The sequence below is a fragment of the Phaenicophaeus curvirostris genome, chromosome 6 (genome assembly GCF_032191515.1).
Source record: "Phaenicophaeus curvirostris isolate KB17595 chromosome 6, BPBGC_Pcur_1.0, whole genome shotgun sequence".
In the NCBI taxonomy this organism is placed as follows: domain Eukaryota; kingdom Metazoa; phylum Chordata; class Aves; order Cuculiformes; family Cuculidae; genus Phaenicophaeus; species Phaenicophaeus curvirostris.
The window spans coordinates 21,287,318-21,306,220 of record NC_091397.1 but is presented as its reverse complement, the minus strand read 5'-3'; the positions used below and the strand labels follow the sequence as shown (position 1 = coordinate 21,306,220).

Genomic DNA, 18,903 nt, shown 5'->3' with positions numbered 1-18,903 from the left:
CCATATCACCCACACATTCCTTGGTTTGGATTTCATTCGTTTTTTTCCCTAATACGAATATAAACTAAACTCTCCCTTACAATCGAAACCCTCTTTCTGATAAGACTCATTCTTCATAATATATATTGAATAACTATTTATTATTAAAGAAACAGCTTATTTTTTATACTTTATTTTGATAACAATATACATATGCATATTTTAATCTTTGGAAGCAGGCAATCTTTTTATCTTTGTGTTTTAAATATTATTTATAAATTGTGCAAAATACATCAGTAAGTATTTTGGTGAATAACATGCTAACAGAATCCATTTTTGGGTGGTGATGGGAACTTCCCAACGTGGAAGGTTTGTTATCCCAAGCTCTGTTTATGAAAATTTTCTATAAATACTAACCTGACCAGTCATTATTTTGATTTCATTTGCCAGTGAATTGTGGATGCAAATGTGGAAGTCACACAATGAGTCCTCCCATGGGAATTTGCAGTGGTGTCACAATGTTTTGTCAAGTAGCGGGCAGATCCGAACATTGAAAGGGATGTGTTGTGCTTTTTCCCTCTGTTTTTGTTTCATTTTTCTCCTTCATAATTTGCATACATCAGGTTTTGGTGGGAAGCAAATGTTACTGTCAATCATTTCAAATCATTAACTGTTAGAATTGGAACTGGTTTAAATTAACCAGTTAGGAATTATAGAGTTGGACATGTGAATGTCTCCAGAATAACTGTTTTGTATGTACCCAGAGCAGATGTGAAATCAGTAAGAAAACTGAAAGTCAAAGAAACTCTTTTTCAAAAGAAGTCCTTGAACCTTTTATATCCTTAACCTGTACTGCCAGTATTGGGGAAGTGTTAGTGGATCCTCGATTCCTGTGTTGGTGACATCACTGGAAATTCAGAGTTCCTAATACTGTAAGTAATGTGTAACACTTTCTGTAGGTGCTGCGATGCTGATAGCTTTTTCTGTTTTGCAGACAGAGCACATCCCTCCCTATGATGTAGTGCCTTCTATGCGACCAGTAGTTTTAGTGGGACCTTCTCTGAAGGGTTATGAGGTAAGTGATAACTGGGAATCATTTTATTTTGCAAAAGATATTGTGCTTAATTTGTATTTGAATGTTCAAAGGTGGTAAAGCTGAATAACATGATTTATATCTTAGACAAAAATATAGACAGATACCTGCTTACATGTGTTTTATTTCACATCAGAATTCACGCTAAGAATAAATACTCACATTCCAATCATATAAGATTTACTGTCAACTTTATTACGTATAAGTATTAGCATGGAGTATTATGAGTTCCCTATGTGATTATTAATCTGATTTTTTGTTTGCTTCTAGGTAACAGATATGATGCAAAAAGCATTATTTGATTTTTTAAAACATAGATTCGAAGGGCGGTAAGTACTTTGCGATGCAAATCTACTTGAGTTCAGGTCTTGTTTAGGTACTACCATGTTTTTAAGAAATGAATATATTCTTGGCAAAATACTTTGGAAAATTAGGAATGACAGCTATTCCTTGTGCAATGGACTGTATTGTGTAGTCTGGAAGTTTCTTCAGCAGAGCACACTGATTCTGTGTTGCAGTTGGAAATGTTCAAGGGTATTTGTTGAGTATAGAAAAATGGATGGCTTCTTGTTGACTGTGATGTTCACACTCCAAATTACTCAAATCTACAGATTTAATAAATGTGTAATTTTAAATAATTATTTTACTTAGGTAGTTTTGAAGTGATATCTTATCAGTGCTTCCTGTGTTCTGTACAAGCTGATAAGGGTTATTATTCCCCTCAGCTCTAGTTCCTTGTTATGATATCTGTAACTTGAATGAATGTTCGATTTTATTTGGAAGTGGGCAGAGCAGTAAGGCTGCTCTGTCTGTCCTGGTGCTGTCAAACATTCCAGAGGGAGCTTGAGGTTTTCTGTCAATATCTTCAGCTCATTAAAATACTGGATATAGTGGTTTAAGCTGTTGGATTTTCTCAGTTGAATAATGTAGATACCTAAACACTTCGTAGTCCCTCTCTATATTAGTTGTTTGCCAAATCTTAGAGATGTACCTTCAAAACTGGAAGCTAACAAAATACCGAGTGTTGCAATGTTGATGGGAGCATGGAATCAAAACGCAGAGATCAATGTGATCAGCGAGTGTTCATTTTATTGAGCTTAGCTGTTTCTTTATAAACCCTTTTCGGTTACATAACTGGGTGCCCACGAGGGTATCTACAGTGTATTATTGGTTAAAGGTAGCTGTCCATAAGGCTATTACTAACATATTATTGGCTAAACTACTGCACATGCTAAGTAACCAAGTTATACTAAGCTTAACTATGTTGACAGTTCTCTTCAATTGTTTTTCTTTCAGCTGGTGCTTGTTCCCACAGAACTAGCCGCTACATTCCTCCCAGCTGGCCCCTGTTTATCTTTCAGCTGTCTGTTTCAAGGCCTTGTTAGAGTTGTTCAGTATTAAACAATCTCACAGCATCCAGGCCTTGTTCTCTATAAAATGTTCCAACATTGCAAGAAGAAAAAAAATGTTATGTCTTAAAGTTTTCCAGAGCATATGTAATTTTAAGTTGTAGATCCAGTTGTGTCAGGGTAAATCCACAAATACTATGTGATGTCTATAGTATAGAATCATAGAATCGCTAGGTTGGAAAAGACCCTTGAAATCATAGAGTGCAACTGTACCTGTCCACTACTAAATGATATCCCTTAGTACTTCATCTATCCGTCTGTTAAATGCCTCCAGGGTTGGTGACTCAACCACCTCCCTGAGTAGCCTGTTCCGGTTCCTGATAACCCTTTTGGTGAAGAATTTTTTCCTAATGTCCAATCTGAAACTCCCATTGCACAACTTGAGGCCATTTTCTCTCGTGCTATGGACTACCACTTGGGAGAAGACAGACAGCAACACTCACCTCTCTGTCACCTCCTTTCAGGCAGTTGTAGACAGTGATAAGGTCTCCCCTCAGCCTCATTTCCTGTAGGCTAAACAACCCCGGATCCCTCAGCCACTCCTCATAAGACTTGTTCTCCTGCCCCTTCACCAGCTTCATTGCCCTTCTCTGGAAATGCTCCAGGACCTCAATGTATTTCTTGTAGCAAGGCGCCCAAAACTGAACACAGTATTAGAGGTGCTGCCTCACCAGTGTCACGTTGAGGGGCAGAATAACCTCCCTGGACCTGCTGGCCACGCTGTTTCTGATACAGACCAAGATGCCACTGTCCTTCTTGGCCACCTGAGCACACTGCTGACTGTATGTCGGCTGTCAACCAACACCCCCAGGTGCTTCTCCTCCAGGCAGCTTTCCTGCCACTCTTCCCCAAGCTTGTAGCACTGCCCAGGGTTGTTGTGTCCCAAGTGCAGGACTCGGCACTTGGCCATGTTGAACCTCATAGCACTGGTCTCAGCCCATGGATCCAGCCTGTAAAGATCCCCCTGCAGGGCTTCCCTACCCTCAAGCACATGGACACTTCCTCCCAGCTTAATGTCCTCTGTGAACTTACTAAGGGTACATTCAATCCCCTCATCCAGATCATTCCTAAAGATACTAAACATAACTGGACCCAGCACCAAGCCCTGGGGAACACCACTTGTGACCAGCCTCCAACTGGATTTAACTCCATGTACCATGACTCCTTGGGGCGGGTCATCCAGCCAGTTTTTAACCCAGCAGAAGGTGTGCCTGTTCAGGCTAGTGGCAGACAATTTCTCAAGCAGAATACTGTGAGAAACAGTGTCCAAGGCTGCGCTGAAGTCCAGGCATACTATATCCACAGCCTTTCCCTCATCCATTAAGTGGGTAACCTTCTCATAGAAGGAGATCAGGTTGGTTTGGCAGGACCTGCCTTTCATAAGCCCATGTTGACTGGGCTTGATCACCTGGTTGTCTTGCATGGGCTGTGTGCTAGCACTCAAGTTGACCTGCTCCATGATAGCAATTTGAAGCATCCCGGACTTCAATAGCCATCTGAATTGGTACCCAAAGTCCTCAACAAATTTATACAGGAGGTTCTTAGATTCATGCTACTGCTTTCACATACACCCTGCTGTCAAGCTGTGTCCACTCCCTTTGCAATTGCTTCACTATATGAATGTAGATACCCTTTGCTTTGAGAGAAGACTTGTTCTCTCTGTTGTTGCATATCTCAAAAGACATTGAAATGGCCTTTAAAAGATGTTGGATGAAAAATAGCATTTTTTAGACTGAAAAATCTAGCATTGATCAATATACCATAATTGCATTTGAAAAAGGGGAAAATTATTTTTCTGTTCCATGTTGGAAGAAAGACTGGCAGGAAGACAAAACAAAACCCAAAACACTGTAAAAGTTTTTAGCATTCATCAGTTAGCAAGTAAAGCTAACTAATGAGTACTCCAAATTACATGTTGGATTTCATTTTAAGGCTAACGGCATTCTCTGTGAGGACCTGTGCCAGAAATCACAGTCTTTGGCTATGTTTTTAGCTTAAGTTAAATCATGTCTAAATTTCCAAAATGATGTTACTAATCAGTATTGCGTGAATAATTCTCTTTTTTCGTATTAACTTCTGGTTTTGTTACATTTTTTAGGGGTTTAGATAAATAAATACATTTTGAGCTCATTAGGAAATGACCTATTTGGTTACATTTCAGATGAACAGCATCTGACTGTGCTTGCTAGAGAGGAGGCCTCCCTCTTCGTAGCAAATCCTTTTCCTCCATTTTAATTGCAAGTAAAATCATACAAGGGAAAACAAGAGCATGTTATCAGTCTGATTTAACTCAGCACTGGAAAAATGTGACCCCTAAATCTCATTAGACCACAGAGTTTGAAAGAGAATTTATTCAAATGGTGCATTTTGACCCTGTAAAATAAAACGCCAAGTAACTGTTTTCCTAGGAAGAAGAATATGCAGAAGGTTATGTAGCAGGTCAGTGCAAACAACTGAAAGTAACCACTTCTTTCTTAGCACATCTTTTTTTATAAACACAAAACTGATCCTGCCAGGTGCTCAGCCCAGAGTTTTCATTTGCACGCTTCTCTGTGTTGCAGTCCCATTTTCAGGTGGCCAGCATATTGCTGGATCTTTCTGTAAAATAATAGGTAACTCTTGCACTCTGTTAAAAAACATATGTTAGTAAACTGAAAAATAAAAATAAGAGTGTATGACTGTACTAATTTTCCTGCTAAGCCTTACCTTTTAACCTGTTAATTGTGTATATCCCTGTATGTCTTATACATATGGTTCAAGTAAGTCAGGTTGTAATTATGTACCTTTCAACAAATTAATCAAAATTAGGGAAAGGATAATCCAGCCTATTCATGCTGTGGATACTTTTGCAAGGCCTAATCACAGCAGGCCTGGAGCCCTCAGGGAAATCCCACCTTCTGCAGCACATCTCTGACCTCCCCCTCTCTCCCTTCTCCCCAGACACATGTAGCATTGCAGTCTGTTGTACAGCATTTCAGTACTGTGCACAAAGGGCGATGTCTTATCTGTAGTTCTAGTAACAGTAGGTTAGTTAGATAAAGTTTCTTCTCTGTTCACATTGTGCAAAACATACTGTTCTGCTGAGGAGACCTTGTTTATCTGTAGACTTATCCATCTTCTAGTGTTAAATGAGTCTTTTTTTCTCCCTGTCTCCATGCAAGATAAATAACATTCTGTTCTATTTTACTGTATTTTATTTTTGCAGTATATCAATTACACGAGTCACAGCAGACATCTCGCTTGCCAAACGCTCAGTATTAAACAACCCCAGTAAGCATGCGATAATAGAGCGTTCTAACACAAGATCAAGCTTAGGTAAGTACCTATAATGATGGTATCTACAAATTGGCTGTAAAGTATGCTACTCTCAAATCATATCTGCAAGCTAAAAATAGCCTTCTCTCTGCTGTGAGAAATTAATGATTCCCATAGTTCAGAAATCCTGGCACTAGAAATAATTTTTAAATCGCTAACAGAAAACTTCATTTAGTGCTAATTTTGGCTTATCCTGCTTATGTTCAGTTTTCAAATTTTGACTGTTTGCCTCAGTGGGGAGAAGTAGCCATCCATAAGGGAAATAACATTGTAGCTTGCGAGTAGGTGGCCTCTTCTAGTCCTGGTTCAGAAAGAGGATGACAACGCAATGCTGCTGTGAGTACTTAGTTGGCTCAGGCAGTAGAGGTGAGTGGTGATATCACACCATATAGTGGAATTTTTGCTTTTCATTTTATGTGATGAAATTGTTATAACTAAACAAAAATGCTTTTAAAAGAATATTATTGGACTTACAAACTCAAGTTGTGCAAAACAAAGGTTAGGAAGTAATAGTAAGAAAGCTAACTGCAACTTCTCATTATCTTTATTTATGCTCTGTTTCAGTCTTCAGTTATGTGTTTGCATACTACTTTTCTAGTGCTTCTATGCCTTATTTTAAAAAAAAAGTACAAACTTATTGTGGGGAACTGGAATTGCTTAGTAAATTACTATTTTGTTTGCTATGAAACTTACACGGTATATGAGGCAAGAAACTTAATGAAGGCAAATATAGTTTTCTAAAAGCACAACAGGGCGTTTTCAATTTAAATTTGGGGGAGCAGGAAAGGAAACGGTGATTTGAGCAAAACTTTTTATGGCATTAAATCAATCAGTTTTAAGATAAAAGATTTCTTTAAGATTGAACTCCTGATCATAAAGAGGAAGCTTCTTCACCCATCTTCTACCCTCCAAGGAGCTCATAATCCAGTAATTAAAACATAAATTTGGGACGTAGGACATGCAGAGTCAAGCTTCTGTCTGTCTGGTTTGGAACAGGGATCTGAATTGCAGTCTTAAGCATACTGAGCACTATTCTGTCTCTGTTGGCTCAGTAGATGTTGATTCTCTATTGAAAAAAGGGATAGGCCCAGTGGCACAGTGAGTCCTGCTGCCTATGGCCCAGTGTTTTGTGAGCTACAGTACTGCAGCATGATGTGCCATTAGACTCTCTGAATCACAGCAGCCTGCACACCTCACCCAGGGTGAAGTGCCAGAGATGATACCCCATAAAGCTCACCAAGGTAGTGCGGAGCATGCCATGGCTGTGGTGTAGTGACTGCCCGTGCCTGGAGCCAGGGGCTGTGCCAGTGGAGTCTGGAGGCACAGAGGGAAGGGACATGCCCTTGCTCCCCTTCCTGCCAGGCCTTTCTGCACTGCCTCCCGCCCTACTGCTGGCGGTTCTGGCTCATGCCATCAGAGGTGAGGTGCAGTGTTGAGGGATGGAAAGGGAAACTGTCTTTTTACTGAATTATCTGAAGAGCTGAATGCAACAGTGGCTTTTGCTGCTTCTGAAATGGAATTCCTGTGTAGTATTGGACTAGATATTTACAGGCTTTATAAAGACGAGTATTCTTTCCCCAGTGTTTTCTGCATGCCTCAAGCATGTCTTGTACTAAGTATTGTGGCTGAAACTGAGATTTAGGCTTTGAACCTATCAAACAATAATGTATGTCATCTAAATCAGCACGCTGCATGGCAGTGCACTGTTTTGGAAAACACAGAGGGAAACCAGACTGCTTCATGGGCCACTGGAGCTACTGTTGGGTACCTTGTGAAATACCAGTCTTGTGGCTCCTCATTCCCCAGAAGTCCTCTTATTTTAGGCTCTACTCCTTGCAGACATTTCACTAGGGAGCTATTCTTTTCATTCCCAGCCTAGCTCAAAGAATTTTTACTTTCTTTCAAATCAGTACTACTGTCATCTACTGACAGTACTGAGCAGCATCAGGAATGTCTTGAGTCTTAGTACTGACTTCTAAAAGAAGCTTTGAGGTTATGTTCCTTTTTGGAAGAAAGAATCCCCAGAAATCAGGTTTTCCTGTAGAATGGCTTCCATTTTTCTAGATTGAATGTAATTTTGACTATGGTAATTACTCTGAAGAATCAGACACTACATTTCTGAAATTAACCCCCTTCAAGTTAATTATAATTTATGAATCTTCTTTGTGATTCAGTTTTCTTCCTGGAAAATGCAAATAATTCCATCTTCTCACCTAAGCATGATGTTTCAAAGTGAAAAATCATTTTATTGTATCAGTGAAATACCACCACAGTAAGTTCCATCAAATAGCTCAGAAATAATTTATTCATTTGATTTTCAGAGCAATATTAGAACAATGTACTGTAAATGAGAGGTGAAATACATTTCACAATTAAGAGAAAGTAAATGATTCAATAGCAGCTTATCAGTTGACAGTGTATAGAGTTGCGTACTGATTGAGACAGCAGCTCGACAGAAACAACTTTATTTTATGTTTGTGTGCATGCTGTCTTATAATGAAGACCACAAAAGGTTTAAAAGGTCTGTCTTGGTATTTCCTACTTTATGAGCATTAACTTTGCAGCCAAACAGTATTATCTTCTAATACAAGTTTCATTCATAGATAAACTATTGAGGCAGGACTAGAATCTGTTGCAGGTCTGCTGAGGGGTCTTAGGAAATGAATTCTTTCTCTTGCCTACATTTTCCCTTGTATGAAACAACAGTAATTATAGGGCCTTTTCTCCAAATCACTGTAAAAAAAAAAGACAGAATTTCAGCAAACATTAAATTGGGGGGGGGTGGATTTTCTTTTTGTCCAGACTGTCTTCATTGACTAATTTCTGATCCAGGTATTTAAAAATATTATTTACTGAAATAAAATTTTATCTTGTTAATGAAAAACAGGGTTTGGTTTCCTCCAAATGGGTCTCTTGGCTGCATAGCTGTTGGACATGGGGGAGATGAGTTTGTGTTTGTATCTCTCCTCCTTGGACACAGACCCATGTGTTTATTTCTATATCCAGTATAATTTTTAAATGGCTTTTTATTGTAGCAAGTATAGCTCCCTGGAACTGCTCTGTGTTCATCCAGATCCCTCCAACCTTCCAGGTTCAATGGGAAGCTCTTCCTTTACTCACCTACCTTTGTATAGTGGTACCTCGTGCAACTTGACAGTCAAGCTACTGATTTGTCCCTCAGTTACACTCACACTTGTGAGCAGCGGCTGTAACTGCAGCAGAGAAGGCTATTTCTTAGACTTTTGAAAATATATTTTTGAGGTTTATGTATTTTTAAAGTGTTTTGTCAATGAGTTCATGTAGCACAAAGGTACTTGATATATTAATACCAAGTACTTTTTTTCTGGGAGGTGAATGAACCTTTTTTTGAGAACTCTTACCTTATCACCCAATAGAGGTTTGCAGTATTGTACATTTTGTTCATACTTGTACATAGCACAGTAAACAGTGAGGTGAGTGCCATTATTTGGAACTGATTTAATAGATGGCCCAGAATTAATTTCAAGGAGGCATAGACAAACAGTTTGAAAAGCAGGAGTATGAATTCCCATATGGACCTGGCTTTACAGGGCTCTAGGGAATTCTCAATGGGCTTAATGCTACACACTTAGCAACTGAAAGTTTACTTCTGCAAAGGAGTCAGTTAAAAATAGACATGGGATTTGACTCATTGGAAGCTAATGCTACCACTGAATATTTATCATTCACTGAATATTTGGGTGTAAAATTAATATATCCCAAAATTTTATAAAAATAGTGTCTGGCTCATAAAGATTTAACGAGACAGTACTGTCTTATTCCTCTCCTGTATGAAAGATTGTTTTGTATATAAAGAGAAATGTTTGCTTGTCAATACTGTTATACATTTGATAGTGAAATGCTAGAACTAAATTTATGGAAAGGGGAATTGATTCATTTCTTTAAAAGTGTAGAAGAAGTCCATAATTTTGAAGACTTTTCTCTCCAAGAAGGTACAGCAGTGTTAAATCTCATTCACCTGAAAATCAGTCCAAATTGGCCTAGTGAAATTTCTGCATGTACACATGGCATTTGCAGAAACTGCTGAACCAGCTTTGTGCTTTTGCTGCATTTCTTTGTCAAAAGGACCCAAACCTTGTTCTTGTTATTTCTGTGTATGTTACACTTGTTATAACCTTACCTCATGCCGTAAGCTTTGTACAAGAACCTGATTGTCTTGGCTTTTTCCATTCTTTGCTTCATTAATGCTCTCCCTTTCCAGATGTTTTGGGTATGTATACAAGCTTGCAAATTGCTTTTCCTGCTGTTTTGTGTTCAGTGCTTTATTGTGCCTCGCAGAACCACTGTGTGTTTCTCGTAACTGGCTCGCTGATAAACAAAAGCCAATCCTGTACTGTGTTGTTCAGTATTTCTTTTAGACAATCTTGCTGGTTTTTCTATTTATTTTCAAGTAATCCTATAAATAAAGTTGAGATTGACAAGTAAACACTAAAGATTAGGTTTCCCACTGCAAATTCCTGTGGGGTGTGCACCTAATCTGCGTATGCTAACACAAATATGCGAATGCTGATGTAAAATATGTCATCATGTCTGTGGTAAATCAATTGTAGTCAAATGGCTGGGAATCTGATTATTTACTTTCCGTGTGCATATGCAGTAACCTGTCAGGCATTTCATGCACCCAATTTGCATGTGCAATTGAGTGCCTGTCTTTGGAAGGTTATCTCTAGAAAATGTGTAGAGCTCCCATTCACATCATTAAGTAGATATCCCAGAGTTTTGTTTTCTGGAAATGAAACATAAATGCTTGAAGAAATAGTAGTGGATTATCAGTGATAATTTCAGCCTTGCATTTTTATTTTCTTGATATCTGTGTGAAAAGCCAATTGAATGCTTGAAACTATGCTAGCAATTTATTATATATACACATTATGTATTTGTGATAGTTATTATGTATTCTCCATGTTTGGTAATTTAATGACAGTTGTTGTATATTTCAAGTTTCAAGTAAATGTTTCCTCAACTGTAAATGAAAAATAAATTTAAAAGAGTGCTAAGCCTCATAAAAATCCGCCCCTTCTTACAGAGACCATGGAACAGGAACTCAAATTTGGGATTTAACAAAGAGTGTATTTCTGTTCCAAAGTCTCAAGAACCTAATATAGTTCAAAGATAAGAAAAAAAGTGTTCAATATGTTGTGGAAAATCCTGATTGTCACTTTATAATTTTATCTTCAAGATACCTGGGGAAAAATGTCCAAAATTGTGACTTGCAGGCATTAAATCTTCCAATATGGCAAAGTAATCTTCTAAACCCGATGCTGCCTTGAACCAGAATGCTGTAATATAGCAGCCAATAGCTTTTGGGTTATCATGAATCATAGAGGCATGGAATTGCTAAGTTGGAAAAGACCTCTAAGATCGTTGGGTCCAACCATTCTTATCTGCCACTAAACCGTGTCCCTGCGCACCTCGTCTACTCAACTTTTAAACACCTCCAGGGATGGTGACTCAACGACCTCCCTGGACAGCCTGTTCCAGTGCCCAATGATCCTTTCTGTGAAAAATTTTTTTCTGATGTCCAGCCTGAACCTTCTCTGACAGAGCTTGAGGCCATTCCCCCTTGTCCTGTCCCTGTCACTTGGGAGAAGAGGCCAGTTCCCTCCTCTTCACAACCTCCTTTCAGGTAGTTGTAGAAAGTAATAAGGTCTCCACTCAGCCTCCTCTTTTCCAGGCTAAACAACCCCAGCTTCCTAAGCTGCTCCTCGTCAGACTTGTCCTCCAGCCCTTTCACCAGCTTCGTTGCTCTTCTCTGGACACGCTCCAGAGCCTCAACATCCTTCCTGTGGTGAGGGGCCCAGAATTGAACACAGTATTCAAGGAGCGGTTGGTCTCACCAGTGCCAAGTACAGAGGGAGAATAACCTCCCTGGACCTGCTGGTCACGCCGTTTCTGATACAAGACAAGATGCCATTGGCCTTCTTGGCCACCTGGGCACACTGCTGGCTCATGTTCAGTCGGCTGTCAACCAACACCCCCACGTCCTTCTCCACCAGGCAGCTTTCTAGCTACTCTTCCCCTAGTCTGTAGCACTGCATAGGGTTGTTGTGCCCCAAGTGCAGGACCCGACATTTGGCCTTGTTAAAGCTCATACCATTGGTCTCAGCCCAGCGGTCCAGCCTGTTCAGATCCTTTTGCAGAGCCTCCCTACCCTTCAGCAGGTCAACACTTCCACCGAGCTTAGTGTCATCTGCAAACTTACTTAGGGTGCATTTGATCCCCTCATCCAGATCACTGATATAGACAACGAAAAGGGTTGGACCCAGCACTGAGCCCTGGGGAACAGCACTTGTGACTGGCTGTGAGAAACTGTGTCAATGTCTTTACTGAATTCCAAGAAGATACATCCACAGCCTTTCCCTCGTCCAGTAGGTGGGTCACTTTGTCGTAGAAGGTGGTCAGGTTAATTTGGCAGGACCTGCCTTTCATGAGCGCGTGTTGACTGGGCCTGATCACCCAGTTCTCTTGCATGTGCTTTATATGCTCTTGCATGTGCCACATGAGGATGTGGCTACAATTTTTTTTGCACATAGATGGGGAAGGAGTAGCATGAAGATGCTGAACATGTTATAATTTATCAGCCTATATGTCTTGAAAGTATTCTTTTGTCCTGCTGGGCCAGCCTTGATTTTATTGACAGCTAAGGTCAGAGTCTCTAATTAATTCTCTGGGTTATTCTGTGTTAGAAGTTTAGCGCTAACTTTCCAATAGTCTAACTCAGAAAAAAAATTTTGATACAGTATTGGCCGAGTATTTTAATGAAATTTCCTGAGTGTTTCCAAAGTATTTATTGGGGAGACGGGAATAATTTTTGGTTTCTGTAAAACACAGGTGGCTCTCAGCAAGATGTCACTATATTTTCTCATGGAACCGCACTGGAGTATGTATGATTGAGAACTGTATTGAAAGTAAACATGTGCTAGAGACAAAGCAATATAGCAATGTGTTAGAATAATTTTTAAGGTTATGGTTATCTGTATAATAACTCAGATACCTGGACAGCTGAATGAAATATTTTCACCAAGTTAACTATTTGCTTTAAAATATAGTTTGCTTCCCTTAGAGCTATTCAGAGCTGTGGGCTTAGTTGATGCAGTACTTTTTACTTTCTCCTAGGTTCATGAAACTGATAAAAAGTCGGCGTCTGTGTCCTCATTTTATCCAAGACTAAGGATTTGGGTTGTTTAACCAGAATTCAAAGTACTATGGGTTAATTTATTTTCTCTGTTAGCGGATAATTTCCATTGTCATGGCAGGGCTATGATCACCTTTATGGTGGGTGTCAGTTATGTACTTCGCATAATAACTAAACTTTCCCTAGAGAAAGAACTGGAATCCACGTGTGTTGCCTCCTACTCTAAGCAGCAGGCTACAGAATCAGTATCTCTCCCACTCAGTGAATACACAAACATTTTGCAAGTGGCACACCATCAGCAAGTGGAGTCGAATAGCCAGCGATGGAGTGGTTCCACATCCTATCTGTGAGAAGGGCTGAGCATTTTTATTTGTGTTTGTTCTGAATAAAACAACAGACCCAGGGAACACTTACATAGTGTCTCTGTATGGACCAGAGCTGTAAAAACCTATAGCACTGCACTGAGTAATAAGGCACGGTGCAAAAATATCCAAGTTAGTACCAGTCTGATATGATGATATCCTTTCTGAACTATGCAGAGATACTTGCTTGGTCCCTTGTGCAAAATAAACATTTGATTGCTTCTTTGCGCCATCTTACTATCCCAAATACTCTCCAACAGAGTATAGGGGAGCTTAATGATGGGAGCAGCACTATGCTGCTGCATGGCACTTTCTGGAACAGCTGCATTTTCACCTGGTGCAGTCATCTCGGTGCAGCTGTCCCCTGTGCAGTGCTCATCCGCTTGTATTTCTGCTGCAATCCACTGATTTCAAACTTTTCCATTTATAGGCCATAAAAATTTACTTTCAGTTTAAACCTGGCATTTAAGCACCATTTCCTGAATGCTATTGTTTTGCTAGCTCAGAGAAATAGGGGACAAGTAGATATTTTCATCTGCTATTTAGTATTTTTAAATTCCACTATCTTTTCTATGTTTTTGCATAATTACAGTATTGCATTTCAGAAGATGTTAGTTCATTATAAATAGATCTTGGTTATGCTGAGGTTTCCAAATGTCACACTGCATTTGTAAGTACACTTGAATGTGTGTGTGCATTAAAGGCCATCTGAATTGTCTAAACTGAACCTCATAAGGCAGGAAGAGGAAAACCCTGTTTTCCTGCAGCACTTCACCTCACAGCTCCCCTTCAGCAGAGCTCAGACAGGAGTGCCAGGCAGAGCAGCAGACGTGCTCTTCTCCTTTCTGCCTTACCCCTCGCAGGAGCCCCATCTGTTAGGCATGAGTAACACATGCAGCCGCTTTCCCTGGAAAATATTGTCATCCTCCCACTCCCACCCTCCCCTTTTTATGTAACGAGCTAGTAGCTAGGGGACTGGGTCGAGACCAGGGAAATGTAATTATATTCAAAGAACTACATTTATGTTAGAAATTTGATTAAAACACTTGTAATAAAGGTGTCTTCTGTCCCATTGCCTGAAGACTAAGCTGGAGCATTTACTCCCTCTTACTTGCTTATGTTCTCCTCCAAGACTTTTTCCTTCTTAGCTGGGTACGCTGGAGGAGAGACACAGACTTCTGCTCTTTAGCATTGCCACTGGTGTGGGGTGGACACTGAATCCTACCAGGAGACCACAGAGCTGAACCTCCCTGGCTGGGGAGGGGATGGAGCCAACTGTCCCCTATTCAGCTTTACCCCTTTTCAGAGCAACCTTGGTGCTTGAGGGGAGAAAAGGAGATCAGGAAAAAGAGGCCAAGCACTTATATATGTGTCGAGATTCTTACTGGCTTGCTCCAGACTGCTCACACACCATGTAGCTTTCTGGATCACTCGTGGTAGCATCTCAGTCTCTCCACTTCATATACAGTGAGCACAGGCGTCTAATGTAGTCTGGGATAGCCTGCTGTGGCCAAGTACCTCCATTCTGGTTACTGGAATACCTAATGTAGACGCACTGGTGATTTTGCCCACAATATAAGCCTGTGTATATATACACGCTCACAAATTAAAATTTTAATTCTGTCAGTCAAGCTCATTATTTACTTCTTAATCAAGAGGTGTGTGGACACACTTAATAGTCATTGCTTCACATTTGTTTTTCTTTTCTCATTTTTGTGGATTTCAGATATGACCTTTATCCATGTGTCAGCAGGTTTTTTAGTGCAATACTTTCTATGTGCTTTTAATGCACTGGGGATATATCACATGGGTTTTTTCTTTTGTATCGAAATTCTTGAGGTTACCTTAAACTTCTCATCTCTTTATTTATGTTCATGGAATTTAGTAATTAATTATTTTTAGGTAAGTGTGGTTGTATAAAAGAAGTAGTGTAAGAAAAATAGTGACTAATGTTTGTTCTACTTAATTTATGAAGTTATTTGATACATGGTGTTGCTAGTAATTTTTATATGACATGCATTGACATACGTATCTTCTTTTCATGCCATACCTCTGTAATGTCAGGAGCTCTGATCAGGAAAATAGAATGCTTTGTCTCTGTGACTGTTGCAGTTCAAGTAATAATTGACAAATCTGTTTCCACGAATGAAACACTGCAACCCATACCACAGAGAAGTAGATGAGGTCAAATTGAATAGGATATTAACGTCATACCGTATTCAACTGACAGTATGTGAACTTCACTGTTCTTGCTGGAGATCAAAAACTCTTTGCTACATATAAGCGATATTTTGTGGTTCTAATTTGGCCTTTGCAGGCCAGTAGCATGGGCATTATGTGTCAGATCGCCATCACAAAACTGACATCTCATCAAGGTCTTGCTAAAACATAGTGCTGATGTAGCCGCTGTTCTATCAAGCTGAGTGCCCTAGTGACTCCTGGCTGCTATGGATATTTTCTGCCTAGGTTTGAATGAGGGTTGTGTTTTTCCAACTATGTAAAGTAGAGAATGTCCTTTTACTGTGGCGTTGTGACCATAAATTGATGTTAAATTCCACTGCAGTTCATCTTGTTGGTTGACAGCTAGCTGTATATGAGTCAGCAATGTGCCCAAGTGGCCAAGAAGGCCAATGGCATCTTGGCCTATATCAGAAATAGCATGGCCAGCAGGACTGGGGAAGTGATTCTGCCCCTCTATGTGGCATTGGTAAGGCTGCACCTCGAATACTGTGTTCAGTTTTAGGTCCCTCACTATAAGAAACACATTTACGACCTGGAGAATATCCAGAGAAGAGCAATGAAGCTGGTAAAGGGGCTCGAGAACAAGTCTTACGAAGAGTGGCTGAAGGAACTGAGGTGGTTTAGCCTGGAGAAAAGGAGACTGTGGCGAGATCTAATAGCTGTCTATAACTACCTTCATTATCTTTCACTGAATTGGCCAGTCTAAGCTCTAGTTCGTCTTTAGCCCTTCTGATTTTTCCTCTGCATGATCTCACTTCCTCCCTCTAGTCCACCCAAGACGCCTGTCCCTTCTTCCAAAGTTCATAGACGTGCCTCTTCTTTTTGATGTCCACCCATATCTCCCTGTTCAACCAAGTTGGTTTTTTTCCCTGCCAGCTCCTTTTCCGGCACATGGGGACAGTTTGCTCTTGCGCTGCTAGGATTTCCTTGTTGAAGAGCACCCATCCCTCTTGGGCTTCCTTGCCCTTATGGACTGTCTCCCATGAGACTTTATCAGCCAGCCTTCTGAGCAGTCCAAAGTCTGCCCTCTGGAAGTTTAAGGTGGCCATTCTGCTAACCTCCCTCCTCACCTCATCTAGAACTGAGAATTCTGCCGTCCCATAATTGCTTTCTCCTAGTCATCCTCCAACCATCATGTCCCCCACAAGGCCTTCTTGGTTCATAAACAGCAGGTCCAGGAAAGCGCCTTCCCTTGTAGGCTCATTCACCAGTTGTGTGAGAAAGTTGTCTTCCCCACACTCCAGGAACCCCCTAGACTGCTTTCTCTCTGCTGTATTGTACTTCCAGCAGACATCTGGTAGATTAAAATCTCCCACAAGGACAAGAGCTAGTGATCTTGAGACTTCTCCCAGTTGTTTGTATAAGAGCTCATTAGCTTCTTCTTCGTGGCTAGGTGGTCTATAACAGACACTCATCACAACATCTACCTTTTTGTAGGCTCCTCTGATTTTTACCCACATATTTTCCCTTTTTGATTACCAAGGATGCCATGTCAAGTAGATGATAAGGGTCACTTTAAAATTTGATAGCTTATTTTTGGTTTTGAGTGTTGTAGCTGGGCTACCAGCATGTCATGTAGATTTTTTTGGTAGATCTAATTATTGTTATGCCTCTCATTATGATTGGCAAATATAATTAATTGGAGTTAACAGCTATAGCTTTGGTGTTATGCCTCTCCAGTACATCAGAAGGGACATTATTATAAATAGATTATATTCATGGAGGTGGGAAGATTGTTATGCCATCACTGTGCTGCACTGAAGATCCCACACAGTCATTGTTCTCAGCTCCCTATTTTAACTACCAGTGACATTTGTCGTAGTATCCCCACATAACATTTAGGGTTCTTTGTTTGCTTTGGTCGAAAGCCTGAGAGAAAATTTGTGTTGAGTATCCTGATCAGAAATAATTTTAAAGGTATAGGATTGTTTTTTTGAAAGGTGTTGTTAAATAAAGATTAAAACAAAAGCTGCAGCAGCAGAGAATGCCCTTGCCCTCTAACAAGAGAAGCTACTATTAAGTAATTGCAACAATCTTATGTGTAATAAAAAATTAGAATAGAAGGAAGTTTTCAAGCAAAATGCAGGCTTTTCCAGAAGCCGAAGGAGTGCATTATAGGACAGGAGATCAAGACCTCTTCAGCAACCTCTGTGGCATTTTTTCCATCCATTCTTGGATGGAGAGGTAGAGGCAGAACGTAATAGTTCATTAACCACCCAGTGTAGTTCAAGGAACTTTTCTCCTATGCCCAAGTTAAGAAAAATAAATACTGAAATACTTTTTAATTAATGGAAAATATGTCTCTCCATCTTTGGACTCGGGTGGAAACATAGGACCATAGTTACCTGCAATTATTGCCCTGGGTATGTTTCACAATAGAAGATACCCAGAGGCATACTCCGCCGTGGGAAAAGGTTGTTTCAAAATGTATAGCAGGAAATGTAGTTTGCAGAGATGTATTCTGTACTGGCAGAAATGTGCTTCCAGGAGTGTAGCAAATGCTGATTCTTCAGACAAAATTATGATACCCTGGCAAAAAGACAGACTTTGCTGGTTAAAAATTGTCTTGAACAAGGAGGTTTAGCAGTCTGGAATGGTCTTAAAATGATACATTAATTGCTATTGTTATACTAATTGAAGTGTTGAGTCTGGTTTGAAATTGCAATCCAAACTCATCATCTGAAGTGTATGACAAATTATATCTGATATGTTTATTCTAGTTGTCATTTGGACTTAAATTAAGGATAGACTATAGACTGTCTTCGACTAAATGACTGAGACAATGGTATTCAGTCATTCCAACAATTCAGTCATTCCAACAACAAAGTTACAGAAAATGTAATCGTTACTATGCCAAGAACATCAGAAGTTCCTTCTTCAAAAATATGGTCCTAATTCAGACAGCAGCTGGGCCATAGTGCATTTACTGACAAGCAGGAAATCATGCACCAGTGCTTCCCATACCACCCCACCATGCACATCTCTGTGTTGTCTGCTGTAGAAAACTGATTAGCATATACTCAGCCAAAATTGGAGATAACTACAAACAAGTGGAGGTGATCTCCAAGAGTTCCAAACCAATGTCAACATCCTTCAAGAGAGAGCACCGTATATAGATTTTCTGATGGTGGTTTAAGATGTTAGTTCATGTATAAAATGATTGTAGTAGTTGCCTATTAATTTGAAACTAAAACACTTTTGAGCTAAATGGAGACTTAGCTGTGATGCTTTCCTCTCTTGGAAATTTTGCAACCTTATAATGGTACGTAATTTTTTCATTTGCCATTCTAAGATAACAAAAATCAATCTCTTCACACCTCTTGAAAGAGA

The 18,903-nt window shown here is 39.9% G+C and overlaps 1 protein-coding gene across 10 annotated transcripts in view; it reads left to right on the top strand.

Moving 5' to 3' along the window:
- CACNB2 (calcium voltage-gated channel auxiliary subunit beta 2) overlaps positions 1-18,903 on the top strand; it is a 261,413-nt gene that overhangs the window by 229,877 nt on the left and 12,633 nt on the right. For all 10 annotated transcript variants that reach the window (XM_069859543.1, XM_069859545.1, XM_069859541.1 and 7 more), the window contains 3 exons: positions 974-1,054; positions 1,343-1,401; positions 5,687-5,796. In XM_069859543.1, coding sequence (XP_069715644.1) covers positions 974-1,054; positions 1,343-1,401; positions 5,687-5,796 — 250 coding nt within the window. The remainder of the gene's footprint in view (positions 1-973; positions 1,055-1,342; positions 1,402-5,686; positions 5,797-18,903) is intronic.